General features: G+C 41.8%; 1 protein-coding gene across 1 annotated transcript in view; it reads right to left on the bottom strand.

Annotated features, from left to right (window-relative positions):
- Positions 1-13,196, bottom strand: part of ATP6V0E1 (ATPase H+ transporting V0 subunit e1) — a 37,812-nt gene extending 24,616 nt beyond the window's left edge. Inside the window, exons 1-2 of the mRNA XM_008692371.2 lie at positions 13,011-13,196; positions 7,115-7,162 (exon numbers count right to left, since the gene is read on the bottom strand). Coding sequence (XP_008690593.1) covers positions 7,115-7,162; positions 13,011-13,114 — 152 coding nt within the window. The 5' untranslated portion in view covers positions 13,115-13,196. The remainder of the gene's footprint in view (positions 1-7,114; positions 7,163-13,010) is intronic.
- Between the last annotated feature and the right edge of the window lie 6,533 nt (positions 13,197-19,729).

Genomic DNA, 19,729 nt, shown 5'->3' on the forward strand with positions numbered 1-19,729 from the left:
TTATTTATTCACTGCTATAGATCCAGTGCTTGGCACAAAGTAGGCCCTAAATAAATATGATGAGTGAATGAACTCTAGTAAAGATCAATAAAATACACGCTACGATAGCCTTGTAAGAAAATTGTGCTTGTAAGTAACTCATAGTTCTCTGAATTAAAATAATTTATTTTAACAAACCAATGATAGCATTACTTTATATTTTTCTTGTTGTTACAAGTTTTCACACACAGCATCTCAATTTAAAATTCATGAAACCATACTACCATGTAATCAGCCTAGAAGAACATACATTCAGCCTAGAAGAACCAAGGACTCCTGCCTTTTGGTCAATATTTCCTTTTCTGTATCACTCTGCTGGTAAGATTTAAAATTAGTCAAGTTATAAAGATAAAGCATGTTTTCCAAGAAGCAACTGTACCTTCACAATACTGCACTAAATTTCTAATTTACCCGATGACGTAAGGTTTGTAACTCTGGGTAAGCTACATAATTCAACATTAAAAACTAACCTAAGACCAAAAGAAGTATGCAACAGTAACTAACAGGATTGTATGCTTAAGGAACAAAAGTGACCTTGTGCCTCAAGGAGGGAACCCGATATATAACATTCAGACATTCCGCTGCTGAACTATTAACACAAACTGGTTGCACTGGCAGAGATCCTGATTTTTCAGAGCTCGAACAAGTTATGCCCCATGAATCTAACCTTAAACCAGAACAAACTGGAAAGGGAAAAAACTGCCATAAACTGAAGGCACTCTAAAAGTCCATGAATGTATTTCAAAATGTGACTTTGCTTAGGAAATCCAGTTTGGGTGTGATTTATTTCAAGAGGTATCTTCAAAAACATGTACTTACTAATGGCAAACAGTGAAGTTTTCTTTGAATTTCAAATTTATTATAGAATCCTGTCCCTTTGTGGAATAAAGTATTTGGGATTTGAATTCAATTCGCTCACCCATGTTCCAGGCCGACATTTTGCTAAATAGGATATATGATCAGGTTTCAAATAAACAAAAGAAAAACACCAATTTCATAAGGTCTATACTACACAGCTCATCTTCCCATATGATGGCATCCAAATCATGTAATGTTGGAACACTGTGTGCTATCCTTATTAATACACTGATGACAGTACGAATCCACGGTCAACAGAGAAGTCACCGGCATGTCTGGGACAAAGGAAAAAAATCTAGACAATGAGAGGGAAAGGCTCACAGATACTCCTCAACTGAGTCACTAAGACTCAAAGAGGTATAGTTTCCAACCATGTCCAGTATTCATTTTACACCTGAAAATGAAAATAAGAAGTATGGGACCGACTAGAAAAGGTTTCTTGTTCGTTAAAAAAAAATATATCATGAAAATGAAGCAAATTTCAAGGACAGTGGAGGACCAGAAAGTCACAAAACATTTCTGCCCCATCTTCTTAATCTCAAGTCATTCTTCTGCACAGTAATTTTCTCATTTTTAAGATCCTACCACCAACCTTGCTGATCGGGCAACGGAGATCTTCAAAGGAATAAAAAACAAAGGCCTTTTTGATCACAGGATCACTCCTTGGCTCCTGGACTGAGAGGGCTCCTTTGCTGGGCTTTCTAGAGGAGATTCAGTGCTACAGACTGAAGCTCAATCACCCTTACCAAAACGAGAAATTGTGGATGATGCACGTACTTCCCCTTTACTCTGTAAAGCTATACACAGCTTGTGTAAGAATTCTCTCCACATGTTACCTGTCAGACTTCCCCTCTGGAAGCTGAGCTGTATCACCTGAAAAAGTTATCCTTCTCACTAGAAGAAACAGAGTGAACAAGCCAACTGTAGAAAGTCTTATCATCTAAGCCCTAGTGCTGAGGCAAACAACACCATCACCATTCAGAAAAACTTCCATAGTGCATTATGATTCAGCTTTAAGCACTTCAAGTTGTGTTCGAACAAGTGACTGAATGGCCACATACCTAAAATTCATGGTGATAACTTTTTGTCGGGGCAGATTTTGATCTATGCCGACAACTAGAATTGGCTCATCCCCACAAACCTCTTTGAAAAACCTCAGCGCAAAAGCCCCGGGAGATAAGAAATTAACAGACTCACAGTTGTGAAGAGCCACGGCCTTTCATCGCACGGTTAGAACTGCTGTTTCCCCTAAGAAGCACCCTGCTTAAGAATGACTGGGTAAACCAGGGAATTAAAAATGAGCTTAAGCAATTTATGGAAACCAATGAGAACGAAAACACATTGGTCCAAAACCTGTGGGACACTGCAAAGGCAGTCCTAAGGTGAAAATACATAGCCATCCCAGCCTCACTCAAAAGAATAGAAAAATCTAAAATGCAGTTTTTATATTCTCACCTCAAGAAGCTGGAGCTGGAACAGAAGAACAGGCCTAACCCACGCACGAGAAGGCAGGTGATCAAGATTAGAGCAGAGAACAATGAATTAGAAACCAGGAGCAGAGTAGAGCAGATCTACAGAACTAGACAAGGAAAAATTTGGAAGAAACTCAAACACTTGGAGACTAAGAACCATCCTGCTCAGGAATGACTCGATAAACCAGGAAATCAAAAATCAAATTAAACAATTTATGGAGACCAATGAGAATGAAAATACAACAGTCCAAAACCTATGGGATACTGCAAAGGCAGTCCTAAGGGGGAAATACATAGCCATCCAAGCCTCACTCAAAAGAATAGAAAAATCTAAAATGCAGTTTTTATATTCTCACCTCAAGAAGCTGGAACAGCAACAGAGGGACAGGCCTAATCCACGCACGAGGAAGCAGTTGACCAAAATTAGAGCTGAAATCAATCAAGCAGAAACCAGAAGTACAGTAGAGCAGATCAACAGGACTAGAAGCTGGTTCTTGGAGAGAATCAATAAAATTGACAGACCACTGGCAAGACTTATCCAAAAGAAAAGAGAAAGGACCCAGATTATTAAAATTATGAATGAAAAAGGAGAGGTCACGACGAGCACCATTGAAATTGGAAGGATTATTAGAAATTTTTATCAACAGCTATATGCCAATAAACTAAGCAATCTGGAAGAGATGGAATCCTTCCTGGAAACCTATAAACCACCAAGACTGAAACAGGAAGAAATTGATTATTACTGATTGGATTTTATCTTTGTGCATGGTGTGAGACTGATTAAACAGACTGATTAACTAAGAGATTGAAGCAGTGATCAAAAACCTCCCCCAAAACAAGAGTCCAGGGCCTGACGGATTCCCGGGGAATTCTACCAAACATTCAAAGAAGAAATAATACCTATTCTCCTAAAGCTATTTCAAAAAATAGAAACAGAAGGAAAACTACCAAACTCATTCTATGAGGCCAATATTACCTTGATCCCCAAACCAGGCAAAGACCCCCTCAAAAAGGAGAATTACAGACCGATTTCCCTAATGAATATGGACGCCAAAATCCTCAACAAGATACTTGCTAATAGAATCCAACAGTACATTAAAAGGATTATCCATCACGATCAAGTGGGATTCATACCTGGGATGCAAGCGTGGTTCAATATTCGCAAATCAATCAGCGTGATACATCATATCAACAAGAAAAGACTCAGGAACCATATGATCCTCTCAATCGATGCCGAAAAAGCATTTGACAAAATACAGCATCCTTTCCTGATTAAAACCCTTCAGAGTGTAGGAATAGAGGGTACATTCCCCAATTTCATAAAAACCATCTATGAAAAGCCTACAGCGAGTATCATTCTCAATGGGGAAGAGCTGAAAGCCTTTCCCTTAAGATCAGGAACACGACAAGGATGCCCACTCTCACCATTAATATTCAACATAGTACTAGAAGTCCTTTCAACAGCAATCAGACAACAAAAAGAGATAAAAGGTATTCAAATGGGCAAAGACGTCAAACTGTCTCTCTTCACAGACGACATGATACTCTATATGGAAAACCCAAGAGACTCCACCCCCAAATTACTAGAACTTATAGAACAATTCAGTAATGTGGCGGGATACAAAATCAATGCTCAGAAATCAGTTGCATTTCTATACACGAACAATGAGACTGAAGAAAGAGAAATTAGGCAATCCATTCCATTTACAATAGCACCAAAAACCATACGTTACCTTGGAATTAACTTAACAAGAGACGTAAAGGAACTATATTCTAGAAACTATAAATCACTCTTAAAAGACATTGAGGAAGACATAAAAAGATGGAAAGATATTCCATGCTCATGGATCGGAAGAATTAACATAGTTAAAATGTCCATGCTACCCAGAGCAATCTACACTTTCAATGCTATCCCGATCAAAATACCAAGGACATTTTTCAAAGAACTGGAACAAACAGTCCTTAAATTTGTATGGAAACAGAAAAGGCCCCGAATCTCCAAGGAACTGTTGAAAAGGAAAAACAAAGCTGGGGGCATCACAATGCCGGATTTCGAGCTGTACTACAAAGCTGTGATCACAAAGACAGCATGGTACTGGCACAAAAACAGACACATAGACCAATGGAACAGAATAGAGAGCCCAGAAATGGACCCTCGGCTCTTTGGGCAACTAATATTTGATAAAGCAGGAAAAAACATCCAGTGGAAAAAAGACAGTCTCTTCAATAAATGGTGCTGGGAAAACTGGACAGCTATATGCAAAAGAATGAAACTTGACCACTCTCTCACACCATACACAAAGATAAACTCCAAATGGATGAAAGACCTCGATGTGAGACAGGAATCCATCAAAATCATAGAGGAGAACATAGGCTGCAACCTCTTTGACATCGGCCACAGCAACTTTTTTTCATGACACATCTCCAAAGGCAAGAGAAAACAAAAGAAAAAATGAACTTGTGGTACTTCATCAAGATAAAAAGCTTCTGCACAGCCAAGGAAACAGTCAAAAAAACTAAGAGGCAGCCCACGGAATGGGAGAATATATTTGCAAATGACACTACAGATAAAAGACTGGTATCCAAGATCTACAAAGAACTTCTCAAACTCAATACACGGGAAACAAATAATCAAATCAAAAAATGGGCAGAAGATCTGAACAGACACTTTTCCAATGAAGACATACAAATGGCTAACAGTCACATGCAAAAATGTTCAAAATCATTAGCCATCAGGGAAATCCAAATCAAAACCACATTGAGATACCACCTTACGCCAGTTAGAATGGCAAAAATTGACAAGGCAAGAAACAACAAATGTTGGAGAGGATGTGGAGAAAGGGGAACCCTCTTACACTGTTGGTGGGAATGCAAGTTGGTACAGCCACCTTGGAAAACAGTGTGGCGGTCCCTTGAAAAGTTAAAAATAGAGCTACCCTATGATCCAGCAATTGCACTACTGGGTATTTACCCCAAAGATACATACGTAGTGAAGAGAAGGGCCATATGCACCCCAATGTTCATAGCAGCACTGTCCACAATAGCTAAATTGTGGAAGGAGCCGAGATGCCCTTCAACAGATGACTGGATTAAGAAGTTGTGGTCCATATATACAATGGAATATTACTCAGCCATCAGAAAGAACGATTACCCAACATTTGCAGCAACATGGACGGGACTGGAGGAGATTATGCTAAGTGAAATAAGTCAAGCAGAGAAAGACAATTATCATATGGTTTCACTCATTTATGGAACATAAGAAATAGCAGGGAAATTGGTAGGAGAAGGAAGGGAAGAATGAAGGGGGGGTAAACAGAAGGGGTAATGAACCACGAGAGAGTATGGACTCTGGGAAAGAAACTGAGAGCTTCAGAGGGGAGGGGGGTGGGGGACTGGGATAGGCCGGTGATGGGTATTAAGGAGGGCACATATTGCATGGAGCACTGGGTGCTATATGCAAACAATGAATCATGGAACACTACATCAAAAACTAAGGATGTACTGTATGGTGACTAACATAAAAAATTTTAAAAAAAAGATAGAGAACAAACTCAGGGTTGCTGAAGGGAAGTAGGTGGGGGATGGGCTAGATGAATGATGGGTTTTGAGGGCACTTGTTAAGATGAGCGCTGGGTGTTGTATTTAAGTGATGAATCACTGAATTCTACTCCTGAAACCAGTATTGCACTGTATGTTAACTAACTAGAATGTAAATAAAAATTTGAAGGAAAAAAAAAAGAAAAAAAAAAAAGAACTGCTGTTTCCTATGTCATGTGGGCACTAAACAAAAGCCTGGCCAACACCAACACTTTCCACATAAAGAAGCCTCAGGAAGCTACACAGCTCTCTTTAAGAAAAAAGAACTACTGGTTCTAAACTCTAAAAGGAAATCCATGAAAGGATAAATTGTATGGTATGTGAACTAGATCTCAATTAAAAAAGAAAGAAACAAACAAACCATTAGGCCTTTGAATACTCTGAAGTGGCTATCCTCTCCAGAAACTGATTAGTACTTGGTTTTTTTTCTGGGGCTTGACTTGTCCTTGTCCCACTCCTCAGAGAAGAGGAGAATGTAGGCAAGATCTGGAAACCTTTACAATAGTTTAACAGCAGTCCAGTCATTTCTGACACTCATGAGGATTAAGAATGGTTTTCCAAAAATATATGTTGATGAATTCACTTACATATCTTAAAATAGTTTTCAACCAACAGTTTGCACAAACTATATAATCTACTTAAATGTGTTAATTATCATACACTGATATAACACGATTGTTAAAAAAAATTGTCTTTACTTGATTACAATTCTAGCTCAACTTCTGTTCATCAGATAAACAAAAGTCATAATCAAGAATGGCTTTACTGGCTTCATAGTGATATTTAAATGAAATGAGTATGTCTAAATTCTTCACAATAGTAAAATATAAAGTAGGACAAGGGCAATTTCCAGCTAATTATAAGATTTAAATTTGTGCCAAATAATTTACACTTGTATTGCCAAAAGCACAGAGCATCTGTACAGTTTTTATGTAAATGTATTGAACAGAGAAATAGTGTGCTCTTTTCCATCTTAGGATACTATTTCTAGATGTTACATAAGGGACAAGCTCCAAAGACACAAAACTGTAAAATTTCACAACGATCATGTTCCACGAATTTATTTTTCAATCACATACATTATAAATACCAAGAGTAATTTCCTATTATCTTGGGAAAAAAGCTACTTACAAGAGAAACATACTTACAAGAGATAGCAGCAAACTGAACAGGTTACCAGCATGGTGATGATAACTCTAAAAAAAACCGAAACAAAACAAAACAAAAAAAACCATCATTAGATAACCAGCAAACTAAGGAGACACTGTCAAATGGTTTAAGCTTCCTTCCCAAATTACAAACTGGCAAGGTCTGTGCACCAAGAAAAGGGAACTGAATCTGCTCAAACACCAAGGGACTGCACTTAGAAGTTTAAGTAATGAACATCTGTATTTGAAGGGGTAGTATTGAGGCCACAGCCAAACCCATCTACAACTGAACACAAAAGACTGCAGTGACAATTAGTTTTGACATCCAAGAAACTACCTATCTGGTAATTTTCTCTGCAATGAAATGACACTATACTTGTAAAAATTTAACTTTCTAGGAGCGCCTGGCTGGCTCAGTTGGGAGAGCATGTGACTCTTGATCTCAGGGTCATGAGTTCAAGCCCCATGATGGGGATAGAGATTACTAAAAATAAATAAACTTTAAAAAAAAAGTCAGAACTCCATCGATTTACAATGAAAAGATGAAAAGATGATTCTTATATAGACAGAAGATAGATAGATATCTATGTATCTTTCCAGTATTGACCTCTCCCATCTCTATTCCTGTCCGAAAAATAGTTAAATCTGGATCTCTGATCAGCTGAATCTCAACATTTAAAAAATTGAATTCATGGTATCTCCTCTTCCCATTTCTCTTTCCAAAGGCTCTTCTTCCCAATTCCTGCAGCCCCAGAAGCAGCTCTGTCACTTCCACCCATCCGACCCACTCCTCAAATCTGTCATCGTTTTGTTCACGCCTCCTCTGCACCCTTACTCACCAAATGCTAGCAGATTCAAAATTTTCTTCCTTCCCTTTCATCCTACCACAATCACCTCACAGTCATCTTTCTAAAATAATTCTTTCATCACATCACTCTGCAGCTGAACACCTTTCAATGCTCTCCATCCTCCATAGGAGTAATTTCCAAAGAGGGCGTCTCCACACCCCACAGATTAAGGAAGACCATCTCCTACAATGCAAGTAGCAAATATCAGAATTCCTGTTTATATTTTCAACTTATCCTTTAGAAGTTATGTGTGTGTGCATGTACTTTCTGTGGTCAATACTGGCACATCCATTCATTCATTCAGCAGATTTTCAATGTGTGCCCAGTACGTACCAGGCTCTGGGGAAAAAGGAGTAAATAAAACGGATGAAAACCTGGGCCACGGTGAAGTTTACATGATTGGGGGGGTAGAGCGACGGGACGGACAACAAAGAAGCTGAACATGAAACAAGAACTATTTACTTAGGTACCATTAGTATGCCAGGTGGTCAGTAAGTGCTAATGCAGGGAAAGAGGATAAGGGTATACACGGGTTGGAGGCTGTGCTTGCAATTTTAATGAGGGCAGTCAGGAAAGGGCTTGCTGAGGACGTCGCAAGTGAGTCCAGACCTGAAGGTGAGGGAGTGTTCCAGACAGGCGGAAGAGCAAATGCAAAGGCTCTATGGTACCAGGAGTTAAAAGAGGACAGAAGAAAACAGAGGCACATGTAGCTGAGCAGAGCCAGGCGAGCCTAGTAAGAAGTGAGGTCAGGGAAGGGGAGAACATAGACCAGAATTGGAAACACCTTTAAAATAGTTCAACGGTAGTTCTGCCATTTCTGACACTCAGGAGGACGAAGAGCAGTGTCTTGGCAGCTTCCAAAGGAAAAGGGAAGCTATTTGGAGAGATCTGAGGACAGGACTGACAACATCTGATTCAGATTCTAAGAGGACCTCTCCACAGAGTAGAAACAAACTGGGGGGAAGAGAGACAAAGGGAAAAGCTGAGAAACCAGTTTGGGGCGGGGTGAATTGCAATAATCCATGGACCAGGCTGGTAGCAGCAGACGCAGTGAGAACTGGTCAGACTCTGGATATATTGTGAAGGCACCTTCTTCAAAATATCTTATACATTATGCTTATAATACATAAATAAGTATGCATGGGAGTTTGTGCTACAAAATTCTGACAGCTGCGTAATAAAAATGTTTGATTTTTGAAGAGCTACACAATCAAGTCCAGCTCCTTGTCTGTAATCAGTTCCCTTCGCTCATCCTCAGCACTGTCCACTTTCAAACAGCCACCTTCCACTTCCAAAAGCAGGTGGCCTCACTGTCCCCCCAAACACATCAAGTTTACTATTCTCCATTCCCAGCTTTTGTTCATTTTCCTCCTTTCCTCTGCCTCAATTTGGAAGCCCTCTGTCTTCTATCCTCCCCAAAGACCACCTCAGAGAGCCAAAACTGCTGAGGCTCTCTGTGTTCCCTGCCTACTATGTTCATATCTAAAGCCCCTCATTAAAATATCACCTCCGGCCTGGCTGGCTAAGTAGGAAGAAGAGTGTGGGACTCCTGAATCTCTGGAGTCATGAGTTCAAGCCCTACACCGGAGATAGAGATTACTTAAATAAATAAATAAACTTAAACAAAAATAAATAAAATATCTCCTCCAAATAGGCCACTTAGTTGTTGCATGCCGAAGTGTTTGAGGTGAAGTGTCACGATGAATGCAATTTACTTTCAAACGGTTTAGCAAAATTTTGTGTACTTACACACATACACTCACACATATTCATAGATACAAAGCAAATATGAGTATGTTAACAATTATTATATCTAAGCGATGGAATACAGTACTCTTACTATTCTTTCTGCCTTTCTGTACGTCTGAAAATGTTCTGTATTCTTGAAAAAACTGGAGCTGACTGAACTCCCTGTGAGCTAGCTCCATCCCCTCCCCCACATCTACCCCTAAAGGAGCCACAGAGAAAAAAAACGGAAGATTTTAGAGCATCTGTGGATTCCTAAAGAGAGGGAAATCATGAAAAACATGAAAAGTCAGGAAAGCTGATTCCAAACACAAACTTGTTTTTATTTGGCCCATTTTCAGTTGTAGAAAAGAAAGAGAGCAATGGGTTTGCTTTAGGTTACACAGAGATTTTTCTGCATTCCGATGTGTGTGTGATAAAGGAGCAGAAGGCTAGCTGAGGACAAAGCACAAGCTGACACCCTGCAGCTTCCCCCACCCCCCCAACTTCTGGATGGGATCTGTGTGACAATCCTCCAGGAAGCTCCCAACTATCTTAAAGGTAATGCCTTGCTGGGGGGCGGGGAGAACAACCTTAACTTGACAGTGGCAAGGCCTCTGGTATCTTGTAGGTCCTCTTTAGCACATGAAAGTTCTTTTGAAATCTCCCTTTTCCCTACCTCCCCCAATTCCCAAGTATATAACCAGCCACCCTTCATAATCCCACTGCAGCAGCTCTTTCTGCCCACAGGTCCTGTCCCCGTGCTTTAATAAAACTACATTGTTACACCAAAGACATCTCAAGAATTGTTTCTTGGCCATCGGCTCTGGACCCCACCCCACTCCGGACCCCACCCCAGCGAACTTTACCTATATTCCAAAACCACATTGCATGGGTCTTGCAGGGAAAAGGATTTAACATCGAAGTCTCTCTTCTTCCCTTGCCACATAGCACCTTTACTTAACTCCTTAATGAAGATTTTTTTTTTAAGATTTTATTTATTTATTTGACAAAGAGAGAGAGACAGCCAGCGAGAGAGAGAACACAAGCAGGGGGAGTGGGAGAGGAAGCAGGCTTCCCAGCAGAGCAGGGAGCCCGACGCGGGGCTCGATCCTAGGACCCTGGGATCACACCCTGAGCTGAAGGCAGACACTTACAGAATGAGCCACCCAGGCGCCCCATTAATGAAGATGTTTTTAATCTTTCAAATCAGAAATGCTCTGATTAAAAATTAACCTAGTCCTTGAAGCAATTAAGCTCCTTCATGTATTAAAAAACAAACTCTTTTGCAGCCTTTCAGGAGATAAAGGGGAACTAGTACTAATTCAATACTAATATTTCCTTCCATTTTACAATGAGGAAATGAGAACAGTGAAAAGTTAACTGAATTGTCCAAGGTCACAAGCATCATCCAGCTAGCAGCAGTGTTCCTCAAAGTGTAATACAATAACTTCTGGTAGACACTGTGTTTCAAGAACTGCTCAATCCTGCCAAGAGCAGGAAATACAAGGATTGGGGTGGAGGCTGTGAATTAGACCCAGATAACCCATCACTACCAGGTCAAACCTGAATCTTGACACTAGAGCTAGAAACTGAGTAGTCCATATACTATAGGAGACATTTCATTACCCTGGATAACAGCAGTGGCATCAAGTCTCAAGGCTGGGCATGGTGGGTCCAAATGGGGTCTTTAAGAAAGGAGCAGGGAGTATTACAAGTGCATTAATAAATGCTTTTTTGAGTATTTAGACTGGAAAGGCAGACAGTAGGGTAATCAAATAGTTGAAGAGAGAAACACAACAGAGGGGCGCCTGGGTGGCGCAGTGGTTAAGCGTCTGCCTTCAGCTCAGGGCATGATCCCGGCGATCTGGGATCGAGCCCCGCATCAGGCTCCTCTGCTGGAAGCCTGCTTCTTCCTCTCCCACTCCCCCTGCTTGTGTTCCCTCTCTCGCTGGCTGTCTCTATCTCTGTCAAATGAATAAATAAAATCTTTAAAAAAAAAAAAAGAAGAAGAAACACAACAAAGAAGTACTTTGTTGTTCTCTAACTCCAGTAGGAGAAACAGGTCTAAGAAATTAAATTTGGTTAATACAAACTGTTTCAATAATCCTAGAATTCCAACACTCTGCATCATTTATTATAGTCTGGAGAGATGACCCTCTGTAACTGCTGTTATCGGGACGGGGGAGAGGGAGGGGAAACCCAATGCTACCAAATGATAGAAATTCATCTACCATTTTTCCTTTTTAAACAAATTGTGATTTACTTTCAAGCCAGATAGAAATACCAAGTCTAATACAAGTTTATTCCAGACAGCAAAAGGGATCTGGGTCGCAAAATATTAAGGAAGTCATAGCATTTTCTTTCCCTTAATAAAGGCAATAGAATTATCCACTCGACTGGTATTTACTGAATACCTACTACGCATGCAAAGCACCGGAAAGCCACCAATTTGTTTCAAAGAATAAAGCAAGAGATGGTGTTTTGGCCAAGCTCTGACTTCAGCCTAAGTTTCATTCCACATGATCTTGGGCTGAGAAAAAATGACTAAAAGGCAAAAGAGGAACCAGAAAGAGGGTGTTCAAAGCGCTTTTGAAGACAAGGCTCTATCTCATACTACAGTAGAAAAGATTTACTTACAACATAGATAAAGGTCTATTTAACAAAAAAGTCCAGGGGAAGAGTCTCGGTCAATCATTCTAAGAAGTTGGTACACTCACATACAAGCGCAGGAGCGCCCTCCAAAAGGTATGACGCAGGGGTTTCTAAACAATACCTCCTGCTCTTTGGTAATTAATCTCGCTTTAGATCAGGCCCAAACTACCTGGCGCCCACTAGATGCAAGGCCTGGGCTCCACGCTGCTGCACAGGCTTGTGTCCCGTGCAACTGCGACAACACGTGAGGCACAGAGGGCAATTTCTGTTTTATTTGATCCTTTCCTTTAAAGTTTAGGCCTCATCTGAGTGGAGGGCAGGGCTAAAGGGGTGAAAGTCGTCTAGGGACAAACCACTACTTCTCCTCGAGTCGGTATAAACCCATGTCCGATGCACCCTTCCCAGAGAGGCCGGTGATGAGAAAAAAAATCCCCCTGTAACCCCTTCCCAAGGAGGGTCCGTCGGGAGTCACCCTCCTCACCCTCGGACCGGGGAACCCTGAAGCTGCCGCGGTAAAGAAGTCGGGGAGCTGCAGGACGTCGGGGCCTGACTCTGGAGTGCGGGGCCGCGCCGCAAGGTCTCTGACCGGTGCAGGTCGTCCCCCTCCCCCGCCCGGCCCGGCGGGTCCTCACCGTGCGTTCTTCCCAAGGCGGGCCTGGCGCACTTACCCCCGGTTGGGACCCTTAGGGATGAACCAGGGCACGCAGAAGCCGACGAAGCCCCAGAACACGCTCATCACGATGAGAGGCACCGTGAGGCCGTTATACGCCATGGTTGCCGACGGAGATACCAGCCCCTGCCCGGCCGCCTCACTTTGGTCCCACCCGGAAGTGTCAACACCGGGCCGCGTGACCAGCGCGCGCAGAGACCCGCCTCCCGCGCCCCACGTGACCCGCGCGCCGGACTCCGCCCCTTCCTCAATCCCGTGTACTTTACATATGGACCCTAGTTTCCGTGCAATAGCCCTGTGTCCTTAACTCGAATTACCACCTGATTTGTTTCTTCATTAAGCAGAATGGATTTCTGGATTAAAAGGGAAGTTGGACCAATAACCTTTAACAACCTGTACCAACTCTTCAAAAACATAATTCCAAACTTTCACGGGGCCAGTAATACAGGAAACTAGATGGTCATCTTTGTGTTCACACTGCTCCCCCAAAACAGCCTAAGCAAAAATTTTACTAAGTTCCAGTCCAAGCGCTGCCTTCTCCAAGACCTATTTCATTATGTTAGCGTGTCTCTTGTGGACGTATATCTTAACCAACCTTCCACTGGGGCAAACTAAAGGACAGCCACTGTTTAACAGATCATTGCTCCTCAGGAGGACTTACACATAGGAGGTGCTCAATAAACACCTGTAACTGAACTAATCAAGAAAGGGTGAGGTCAGCCAGAACTAAGACAAAAATGTCTACTCCTTCTATTTTTTTCTTAATTTGTTTTCAACTGTGGTAAAATATACATAAAATTCACCATCTTAGCCGTGAAGTGTAAAGTCCAGTAGGATTAAGTATATTCACATTGTTGTGTATCCAATCTCCAGAACTTTTTCATACCCATGGAACAACTCCCCATTCTCCCTTCCCCCAGCCCCTGGCAAACCCCATCCTACCTTCTGTTAAGTTTGACTACTCTAGATACCTGATATAAGTGGAATCATACAATATTTTTCTTTTTGTGACTGCCTTGATTCACTTAGCATAATATCCTCAAGCTTGATCCACGTTGTAGCATGTCAGAATCTCCTTCCTTTTTAAAGCTGAATAACAACGTTCTACTGTATGTATATGCCACATTTTGTTTCTCCATTCATCCGAAGAGAGATATTTGAGTTGCTTCCATTTTTTAGCTATTGTGGATTTTTTCCTGTCTCTTAAGTAAAGGCAAGTATTTTAAGTTGATCCCATTAAGTCTAACTTTAGCCTCACCTTCTTGGCAACTTCTTTAAAAACCAGGTGTTGGGGAGCACAGGGATGTGCCTGCTCAGACATCAGCGTTGTGTAAATCTTTTTCATCCTTTGTGAAATGAGAAAATTCCCTAATCTTGATATTATAGTTCGGGCTAGTATTGGCCAATAGCTCCCTCTATCAGTCAGTCTGTCAAAAACATTTTATCACACAGTCCAAAGAAAAACCATCCAAGGCCAGGATCTAAGACTCAGTGACCCACCAAATGAAGAAATATTCTCTGCCTTCAAGGCACTTAAAGTCTACCTCAGAAAATGTCAGTATGGCTCAAGGACCCCAGGGGAGGACCTGGGACTCTCCCAGCCGGTCTGTAAGGGCCTCTCTGTTCTAACTACCAATCTGTGTGAAGCTGAATTTTCTTCCTATGCTTTACCCAAAACATGTTGCAACAGATTGAACGCAGAAGCATTATTAAGAATCCATTTGTCGGGGCGCCTGGGTGGCACAGTGGTTAAGCGTCTGCCTTCGGCTCAGGGCGTGATCCCAGCGTTATGGGATCGAGCCCCACATCAGGCTCCTCCGCTGTGAGCCTGCTTCTTCCTCTCCCACTCATCCTGCTTGTGTTCCCTCTCTCGCTGGCTGTCTCTATCTCTGTCAAATAAATAAATAAATAAATGAATAAAATCTTAAAAAAAAAAAAAGAATCCATTTGTCTTCTATTAAGCCAGACATTAAGGAATTTTGCAAAAATGTAACAGAATGTCATTCTTCCCACGACATTTTTATTTTTTATATTTAAAAGATTTTGTCAGAGAGAGAGAGAGGGTGAGAGACAGTGTAAAGCAGGGGGAGCAGCAGGCAGAGGGAGAAGCAGTCTCCCTGCTGAGCAAGGAGACCGATGCGGAACTCAATCCCAGAACCCTGAGATCATGACCCTAGCCAAAGGCAGACGTTCAACCAACTGAGACACCCAGGCGTCTCCCACTACATTTTTAAATTTTGACTCGGAAAAGAGTTATTTTTCATAAAAAATGCTATTTCTGTTCATGTATTATAGGTTTATTATTGTTATTTAAAATGAATCTAAAATAAATGTTAAATTTTTGTTCTAATTTATAATACAGTAAATTTTATGATCAATATAACCCACATAAAAGTAAGATTTTGGGTCCACAATAATTTTTAAATTTGTAAACAGGTATTGAGACCAAAAAGTCTGACTTCAACTCCTAGAGGAAAAACCTCCAAGGCAACCCCAAAAGGATAAAGTAAATAAGAACTCACTGAAACACTACAATGCAAGCCCACCAATCCCCTCTTTCCTAAGCCCAGCCCTGTAAATAAAAACAGGCAGGCAGAGTCACAAAGCCATGTAGTCATAAAGCTCCTTTCCAAGCTGATCTGGAAGGCTGGAAGTTACTGGAGAAGCTGAAAGCTCCAGCATGCTTTTTTTTTTTTTTTTTTTAAGATTTTATTTATTTATTTATTTGACAGAGAGAGACAGCCAGCGAGAGAGGGAACACAAGCAGGGGGAGTGGGAGAGGAAGAAGCAGGCTCCTAGCAGAGGAGCCTGATGTGGGGCCTGATCCCAGAACGCCAGGATCACACCCTGAGCCGAAGGCAGACGCTTAATGACTGCACCACCCAGGCGCCCCTCCAGCATGCTTTACAACTCATTTGCTCAGCACATATATACAGAACATGTCCTGTGGGTGACCACTATTCATTTCTTGAGTGGCAGCCATATGCCATTGAACCATGTGCTTTGAATGACCTCTCATTCAATGTTCACAACACCTATTATGATCATATTAAATCCATTTTACATATTAGGAAAGAGAGGCTCAGGTTTGTAACTTGCCCAAAGTCTGTTTTATGTAAACAGAACTGGGATCTAAAAGTAGTTTTTCGGGTGCCTGAGTGGCTCAGTTGGTTAAGCGTCTGCCTTCAGCTCAAGTCATGATCCCTGGGATGGAGTCCTGCATCTGAATCCCTGCTCAGCAGGGGGTCTGCTTCTCCCTCTCCCCCCTGCTCTTGCACTTGCTCGCCCGCTCTCAAATAAAATCTTTAAAAATAAATAAATGTAGGTCTTCACAGCTCCTGTTCTTCCCTCTAAGCCATACTGCCTATTTCAGACAGCAAGTCAACCAAAAAACCCTAAATTATACACAGCTTAACAAGACAGTGACATCTAATTCATAAGATGAGACCTGTGAAAGCCTATTCTAGAACCAGCTGCTCTCCTGCTAGGGGTAGGCTATGATATGGTTGACTTAGTTATTTCTGAAGGCCAAAGAGTATTTTATTTAATATTTGTGTCTATTTATATCGTAATTATGGTGTTCAAGCAGTAATCAACTTTATATTATAGAGCTGTTTACATTTGGATGACCTGCCTTTCTTATGAAGACTTCTTCATGGATCAGACTTTTAGTAAGCACCCAGTCATATATGCACAGAATATTTCTGGAAGGATACAAAAGGAACTGGAAACAGTGACTGCTTCTGGGGGAGCTGAGTAACCAAGAATCACAGTGACAAGGAAACTTACTTTTCACTATGTAATTTTTGTACCTTACCATATGTAAGTATTACTTCTTTTAAAAAAACTAATTTAACAGAACAATGAACAGAAACACAAGCCACCAGATGGGAAGTGCTCAAAGTCCATAGTATCAGCATAGTATGGTAGACTCTTGGTTAACAGAGTTCTGCCCTGTTCCCAATATATTCAATTAATTACTTGCCTGCCCAACTCACACTGAGAGCTCTTTAGGTGAATATCTCATGCCTGAGTACCATATGAAAGCAGACATTCAGAAGCAGTTATCTGAAGTTTAAAAGTGTGGAGGCTTCCCAAAATACCACAGGGGACTCACTCAAGTGAGTGAGCATCTGCAAATTCAATGAAAAGGTTAGTAGGAAACTGCTTAATTCAAAATCATTCCAGGAAACATGCTAAAATCCTTGGGCCTGAATCTTTATAGGCAGACCCACCCATCTGGCATTCTCCAGTCCCCATTTCCTGCAGCAGCCCCAATACAGTATTACTGCCCTTAATCCTCCCCTTCATTCAAGAACCAGTATTTGAGGAGTCTGGCTGGCTCAGCTGGTAGAGCATGTGACTCTTGATCTTGGGGTTGTGAGTTTGAGCCCCACGTTGGGTGTTGAGATTACTCAAAATCTTAAACACACACACACACATGCCCCCCAAAAGCCCCCTAAAAACCAGTGTATATCTGAACTCCTGAGAAAAACCTGTCCCTCTGCTCTTACAAACTCCCTGCCAATCTCCTCTAAAACACAGCAGCTAAAATTTGCTGAGCTCTCTGTGCTTCCCGCGCAGTATCTCGAGTCTGACAACTCCACGAAGAAGGCACTCTTTTTAGTCTCATCTTCTAAATGACAAAACTGAGGGCCAGAGGTGAAGCACATGCCCGAGGTCACACAACTAGAAACTGACAGAGCTGGGATTAGAACTCACATGTGAGGGGCGCCTGGGTGGCACAGCGGTTAAGCGTCTGCCTTCGGCTCAGGGCGTGATCCCGGTGTTCTGGGATCGAGCCCCACATCAGGCTCCTCTGCTGGGAGCCTGCTTCTTCCTCTCCCACTCCCCCTGCTTGTGTTCCCTCTCTCGCTGGCTGTCTCTATCTCTGTCAAATAAATAAATAAAATCTTAAAAAAAAAAAAAAAAAAGAACTCACATGTGATGCTGAGCTCCCGCTCTTGACCATGCACCATGACTCAACCAGCTCAGTTTTAAGTAGTCGGGTAGAATCTGGTGAGGGCTGGTGGTGAGGATTACACCTCTCAAACCTCTTATCTATCATTTGTATTGAACACGTTGCTGAAAACAAGCCAAGTCCGACTTCCAGGAAACATCATAATTTAAGTTTATTGATGAGAATAATGGCTGGAGCCTAGGGCCCAGACGAGGGTATCAGAATATGTCATCCTTACTATAAATTTAATGTAGTATGAAATCCAACTTTTATGCAACTTTTGGGATACTAAATTATGTGTTGAGAATCAAGATAAAACTGAAAATTAGAAAAAACAAACTACAGATCTACCTTCTCACTAGATTACTAAGGATGACGCACACCTACTTTACATGCCGCATGCATATATAACGCACACCTACTTTACATGCCGCATGCATATATAACGCACACCTACTTTACATTCTGCATGCATATATACATTTTATTTTCTTTTTGAGGCAGAGAGGAGGGGGAAAGAGGGGCAGAAGGAGAGGGAGAGAATTCCAAACAGGTTCCACGACCAGAGCGAGCCCAACTCAAGGCTCCATCTTAAGACCCTGAGATCACGACTGGAGCCGAAATTAAGAGTAAGATGCTTAACGAACTGAGCCACCCAGCTGCCCCTACTTTACATATATGATAATCCACAATTTCCCAAAGTTAACTGGTTGTAAGGATCACACAAGAGCCATGCCAGAAATATACATGCACTCAAGACTTGAAGAGGTCTGTCTCCAGAATTACTACGTCAAGGAATCACTACCAAGCAAGCATCGAAGTGACTCCTAAAGTCAGGAGAGTCTGCTGGACCACTGCTTTAGTTTCAACATTTGATAAGCACTTTCTTTTCCTTTTTTTTTTTTTTTTTTTTATTTATTTATTTGACAGAGAGCAAGACAGCCAGCGAGAGAGAGAAACACAAGCAGGGGGAGAGGGAGAGGAAGAAGCAGGCTCCCAGGGGAGGAGCCCGATGTGGGGGTCGATCCCAGAACGCCAGGATCACGCCCTGAGCCGAAGGCAGACGCTTAACGCTTAATGGCTGAGCCATCCAGGCGCCCAATAAGCATTTTCACAAAGAGAAGCATTTTGAGTTCCTTACCTAGATAGGGAAACAAGCTCATTAAAAATGCCCAAAAACCAAAGCAGAATTTGAAGCCAGATCCCTCTGGCTTCAGAGCCAAGACAGTATCGTTCTGCCTACTCTGAAATCAATGCCCTCAAATCAGAGAATGCATACTGAATTTTGTAGTTTGTGATTCCATTGATTTTTTGTGTGTGTGTGTGTGAAAAATCATTACCTCTTTCGGTGCAAAATGCGGGTCAGAATGGGAAACACAAGTAAACAATAGCAATATTAGCATTTGTACACTCACACTTTTCAGACTCCTCAGAGCCTATCTGATCCTACCATTTCCCCTGAGACAGGAAGGCAGTGCAGGTATTAACTATATGCTTTACTACTGAGAGAATGGCAGCTCAGAGGCAAGCAACTTGCGCAAAGGCTTACGTCTCTGTCCTGTGGCAGAGACGGTGACAATGTCCAGTGGGCAGAGATGCCCGCTAAGCAGGACCACTGCTGCAAATATATGGGTTCTTATCCCTGCACACAGATGTCCAGTCTCTTGTCAGACTCTGGTACAGGGCTCACAGGGTGAAAGAAGGAACACCAGAGACGGATGGCTAAAGTGGGATGTGGGTGGTCTTTGATGTAGTCA

The sequence above is a fragment of the Ursus maritimus genome, unplaced genomic scaffold (genome assembly GCF_017311325.1).
Source record: "Ursus maritimus isolate PB19 unplaced genomic scaffold, ASM1731132v1 scaffold_15, whole genome shotgun sequence".
NCBI lineage: Eukaryota > Metazoa > Chordata > Mammalia > Carnivora > Ursidae > Ursus > Ursus maritimus.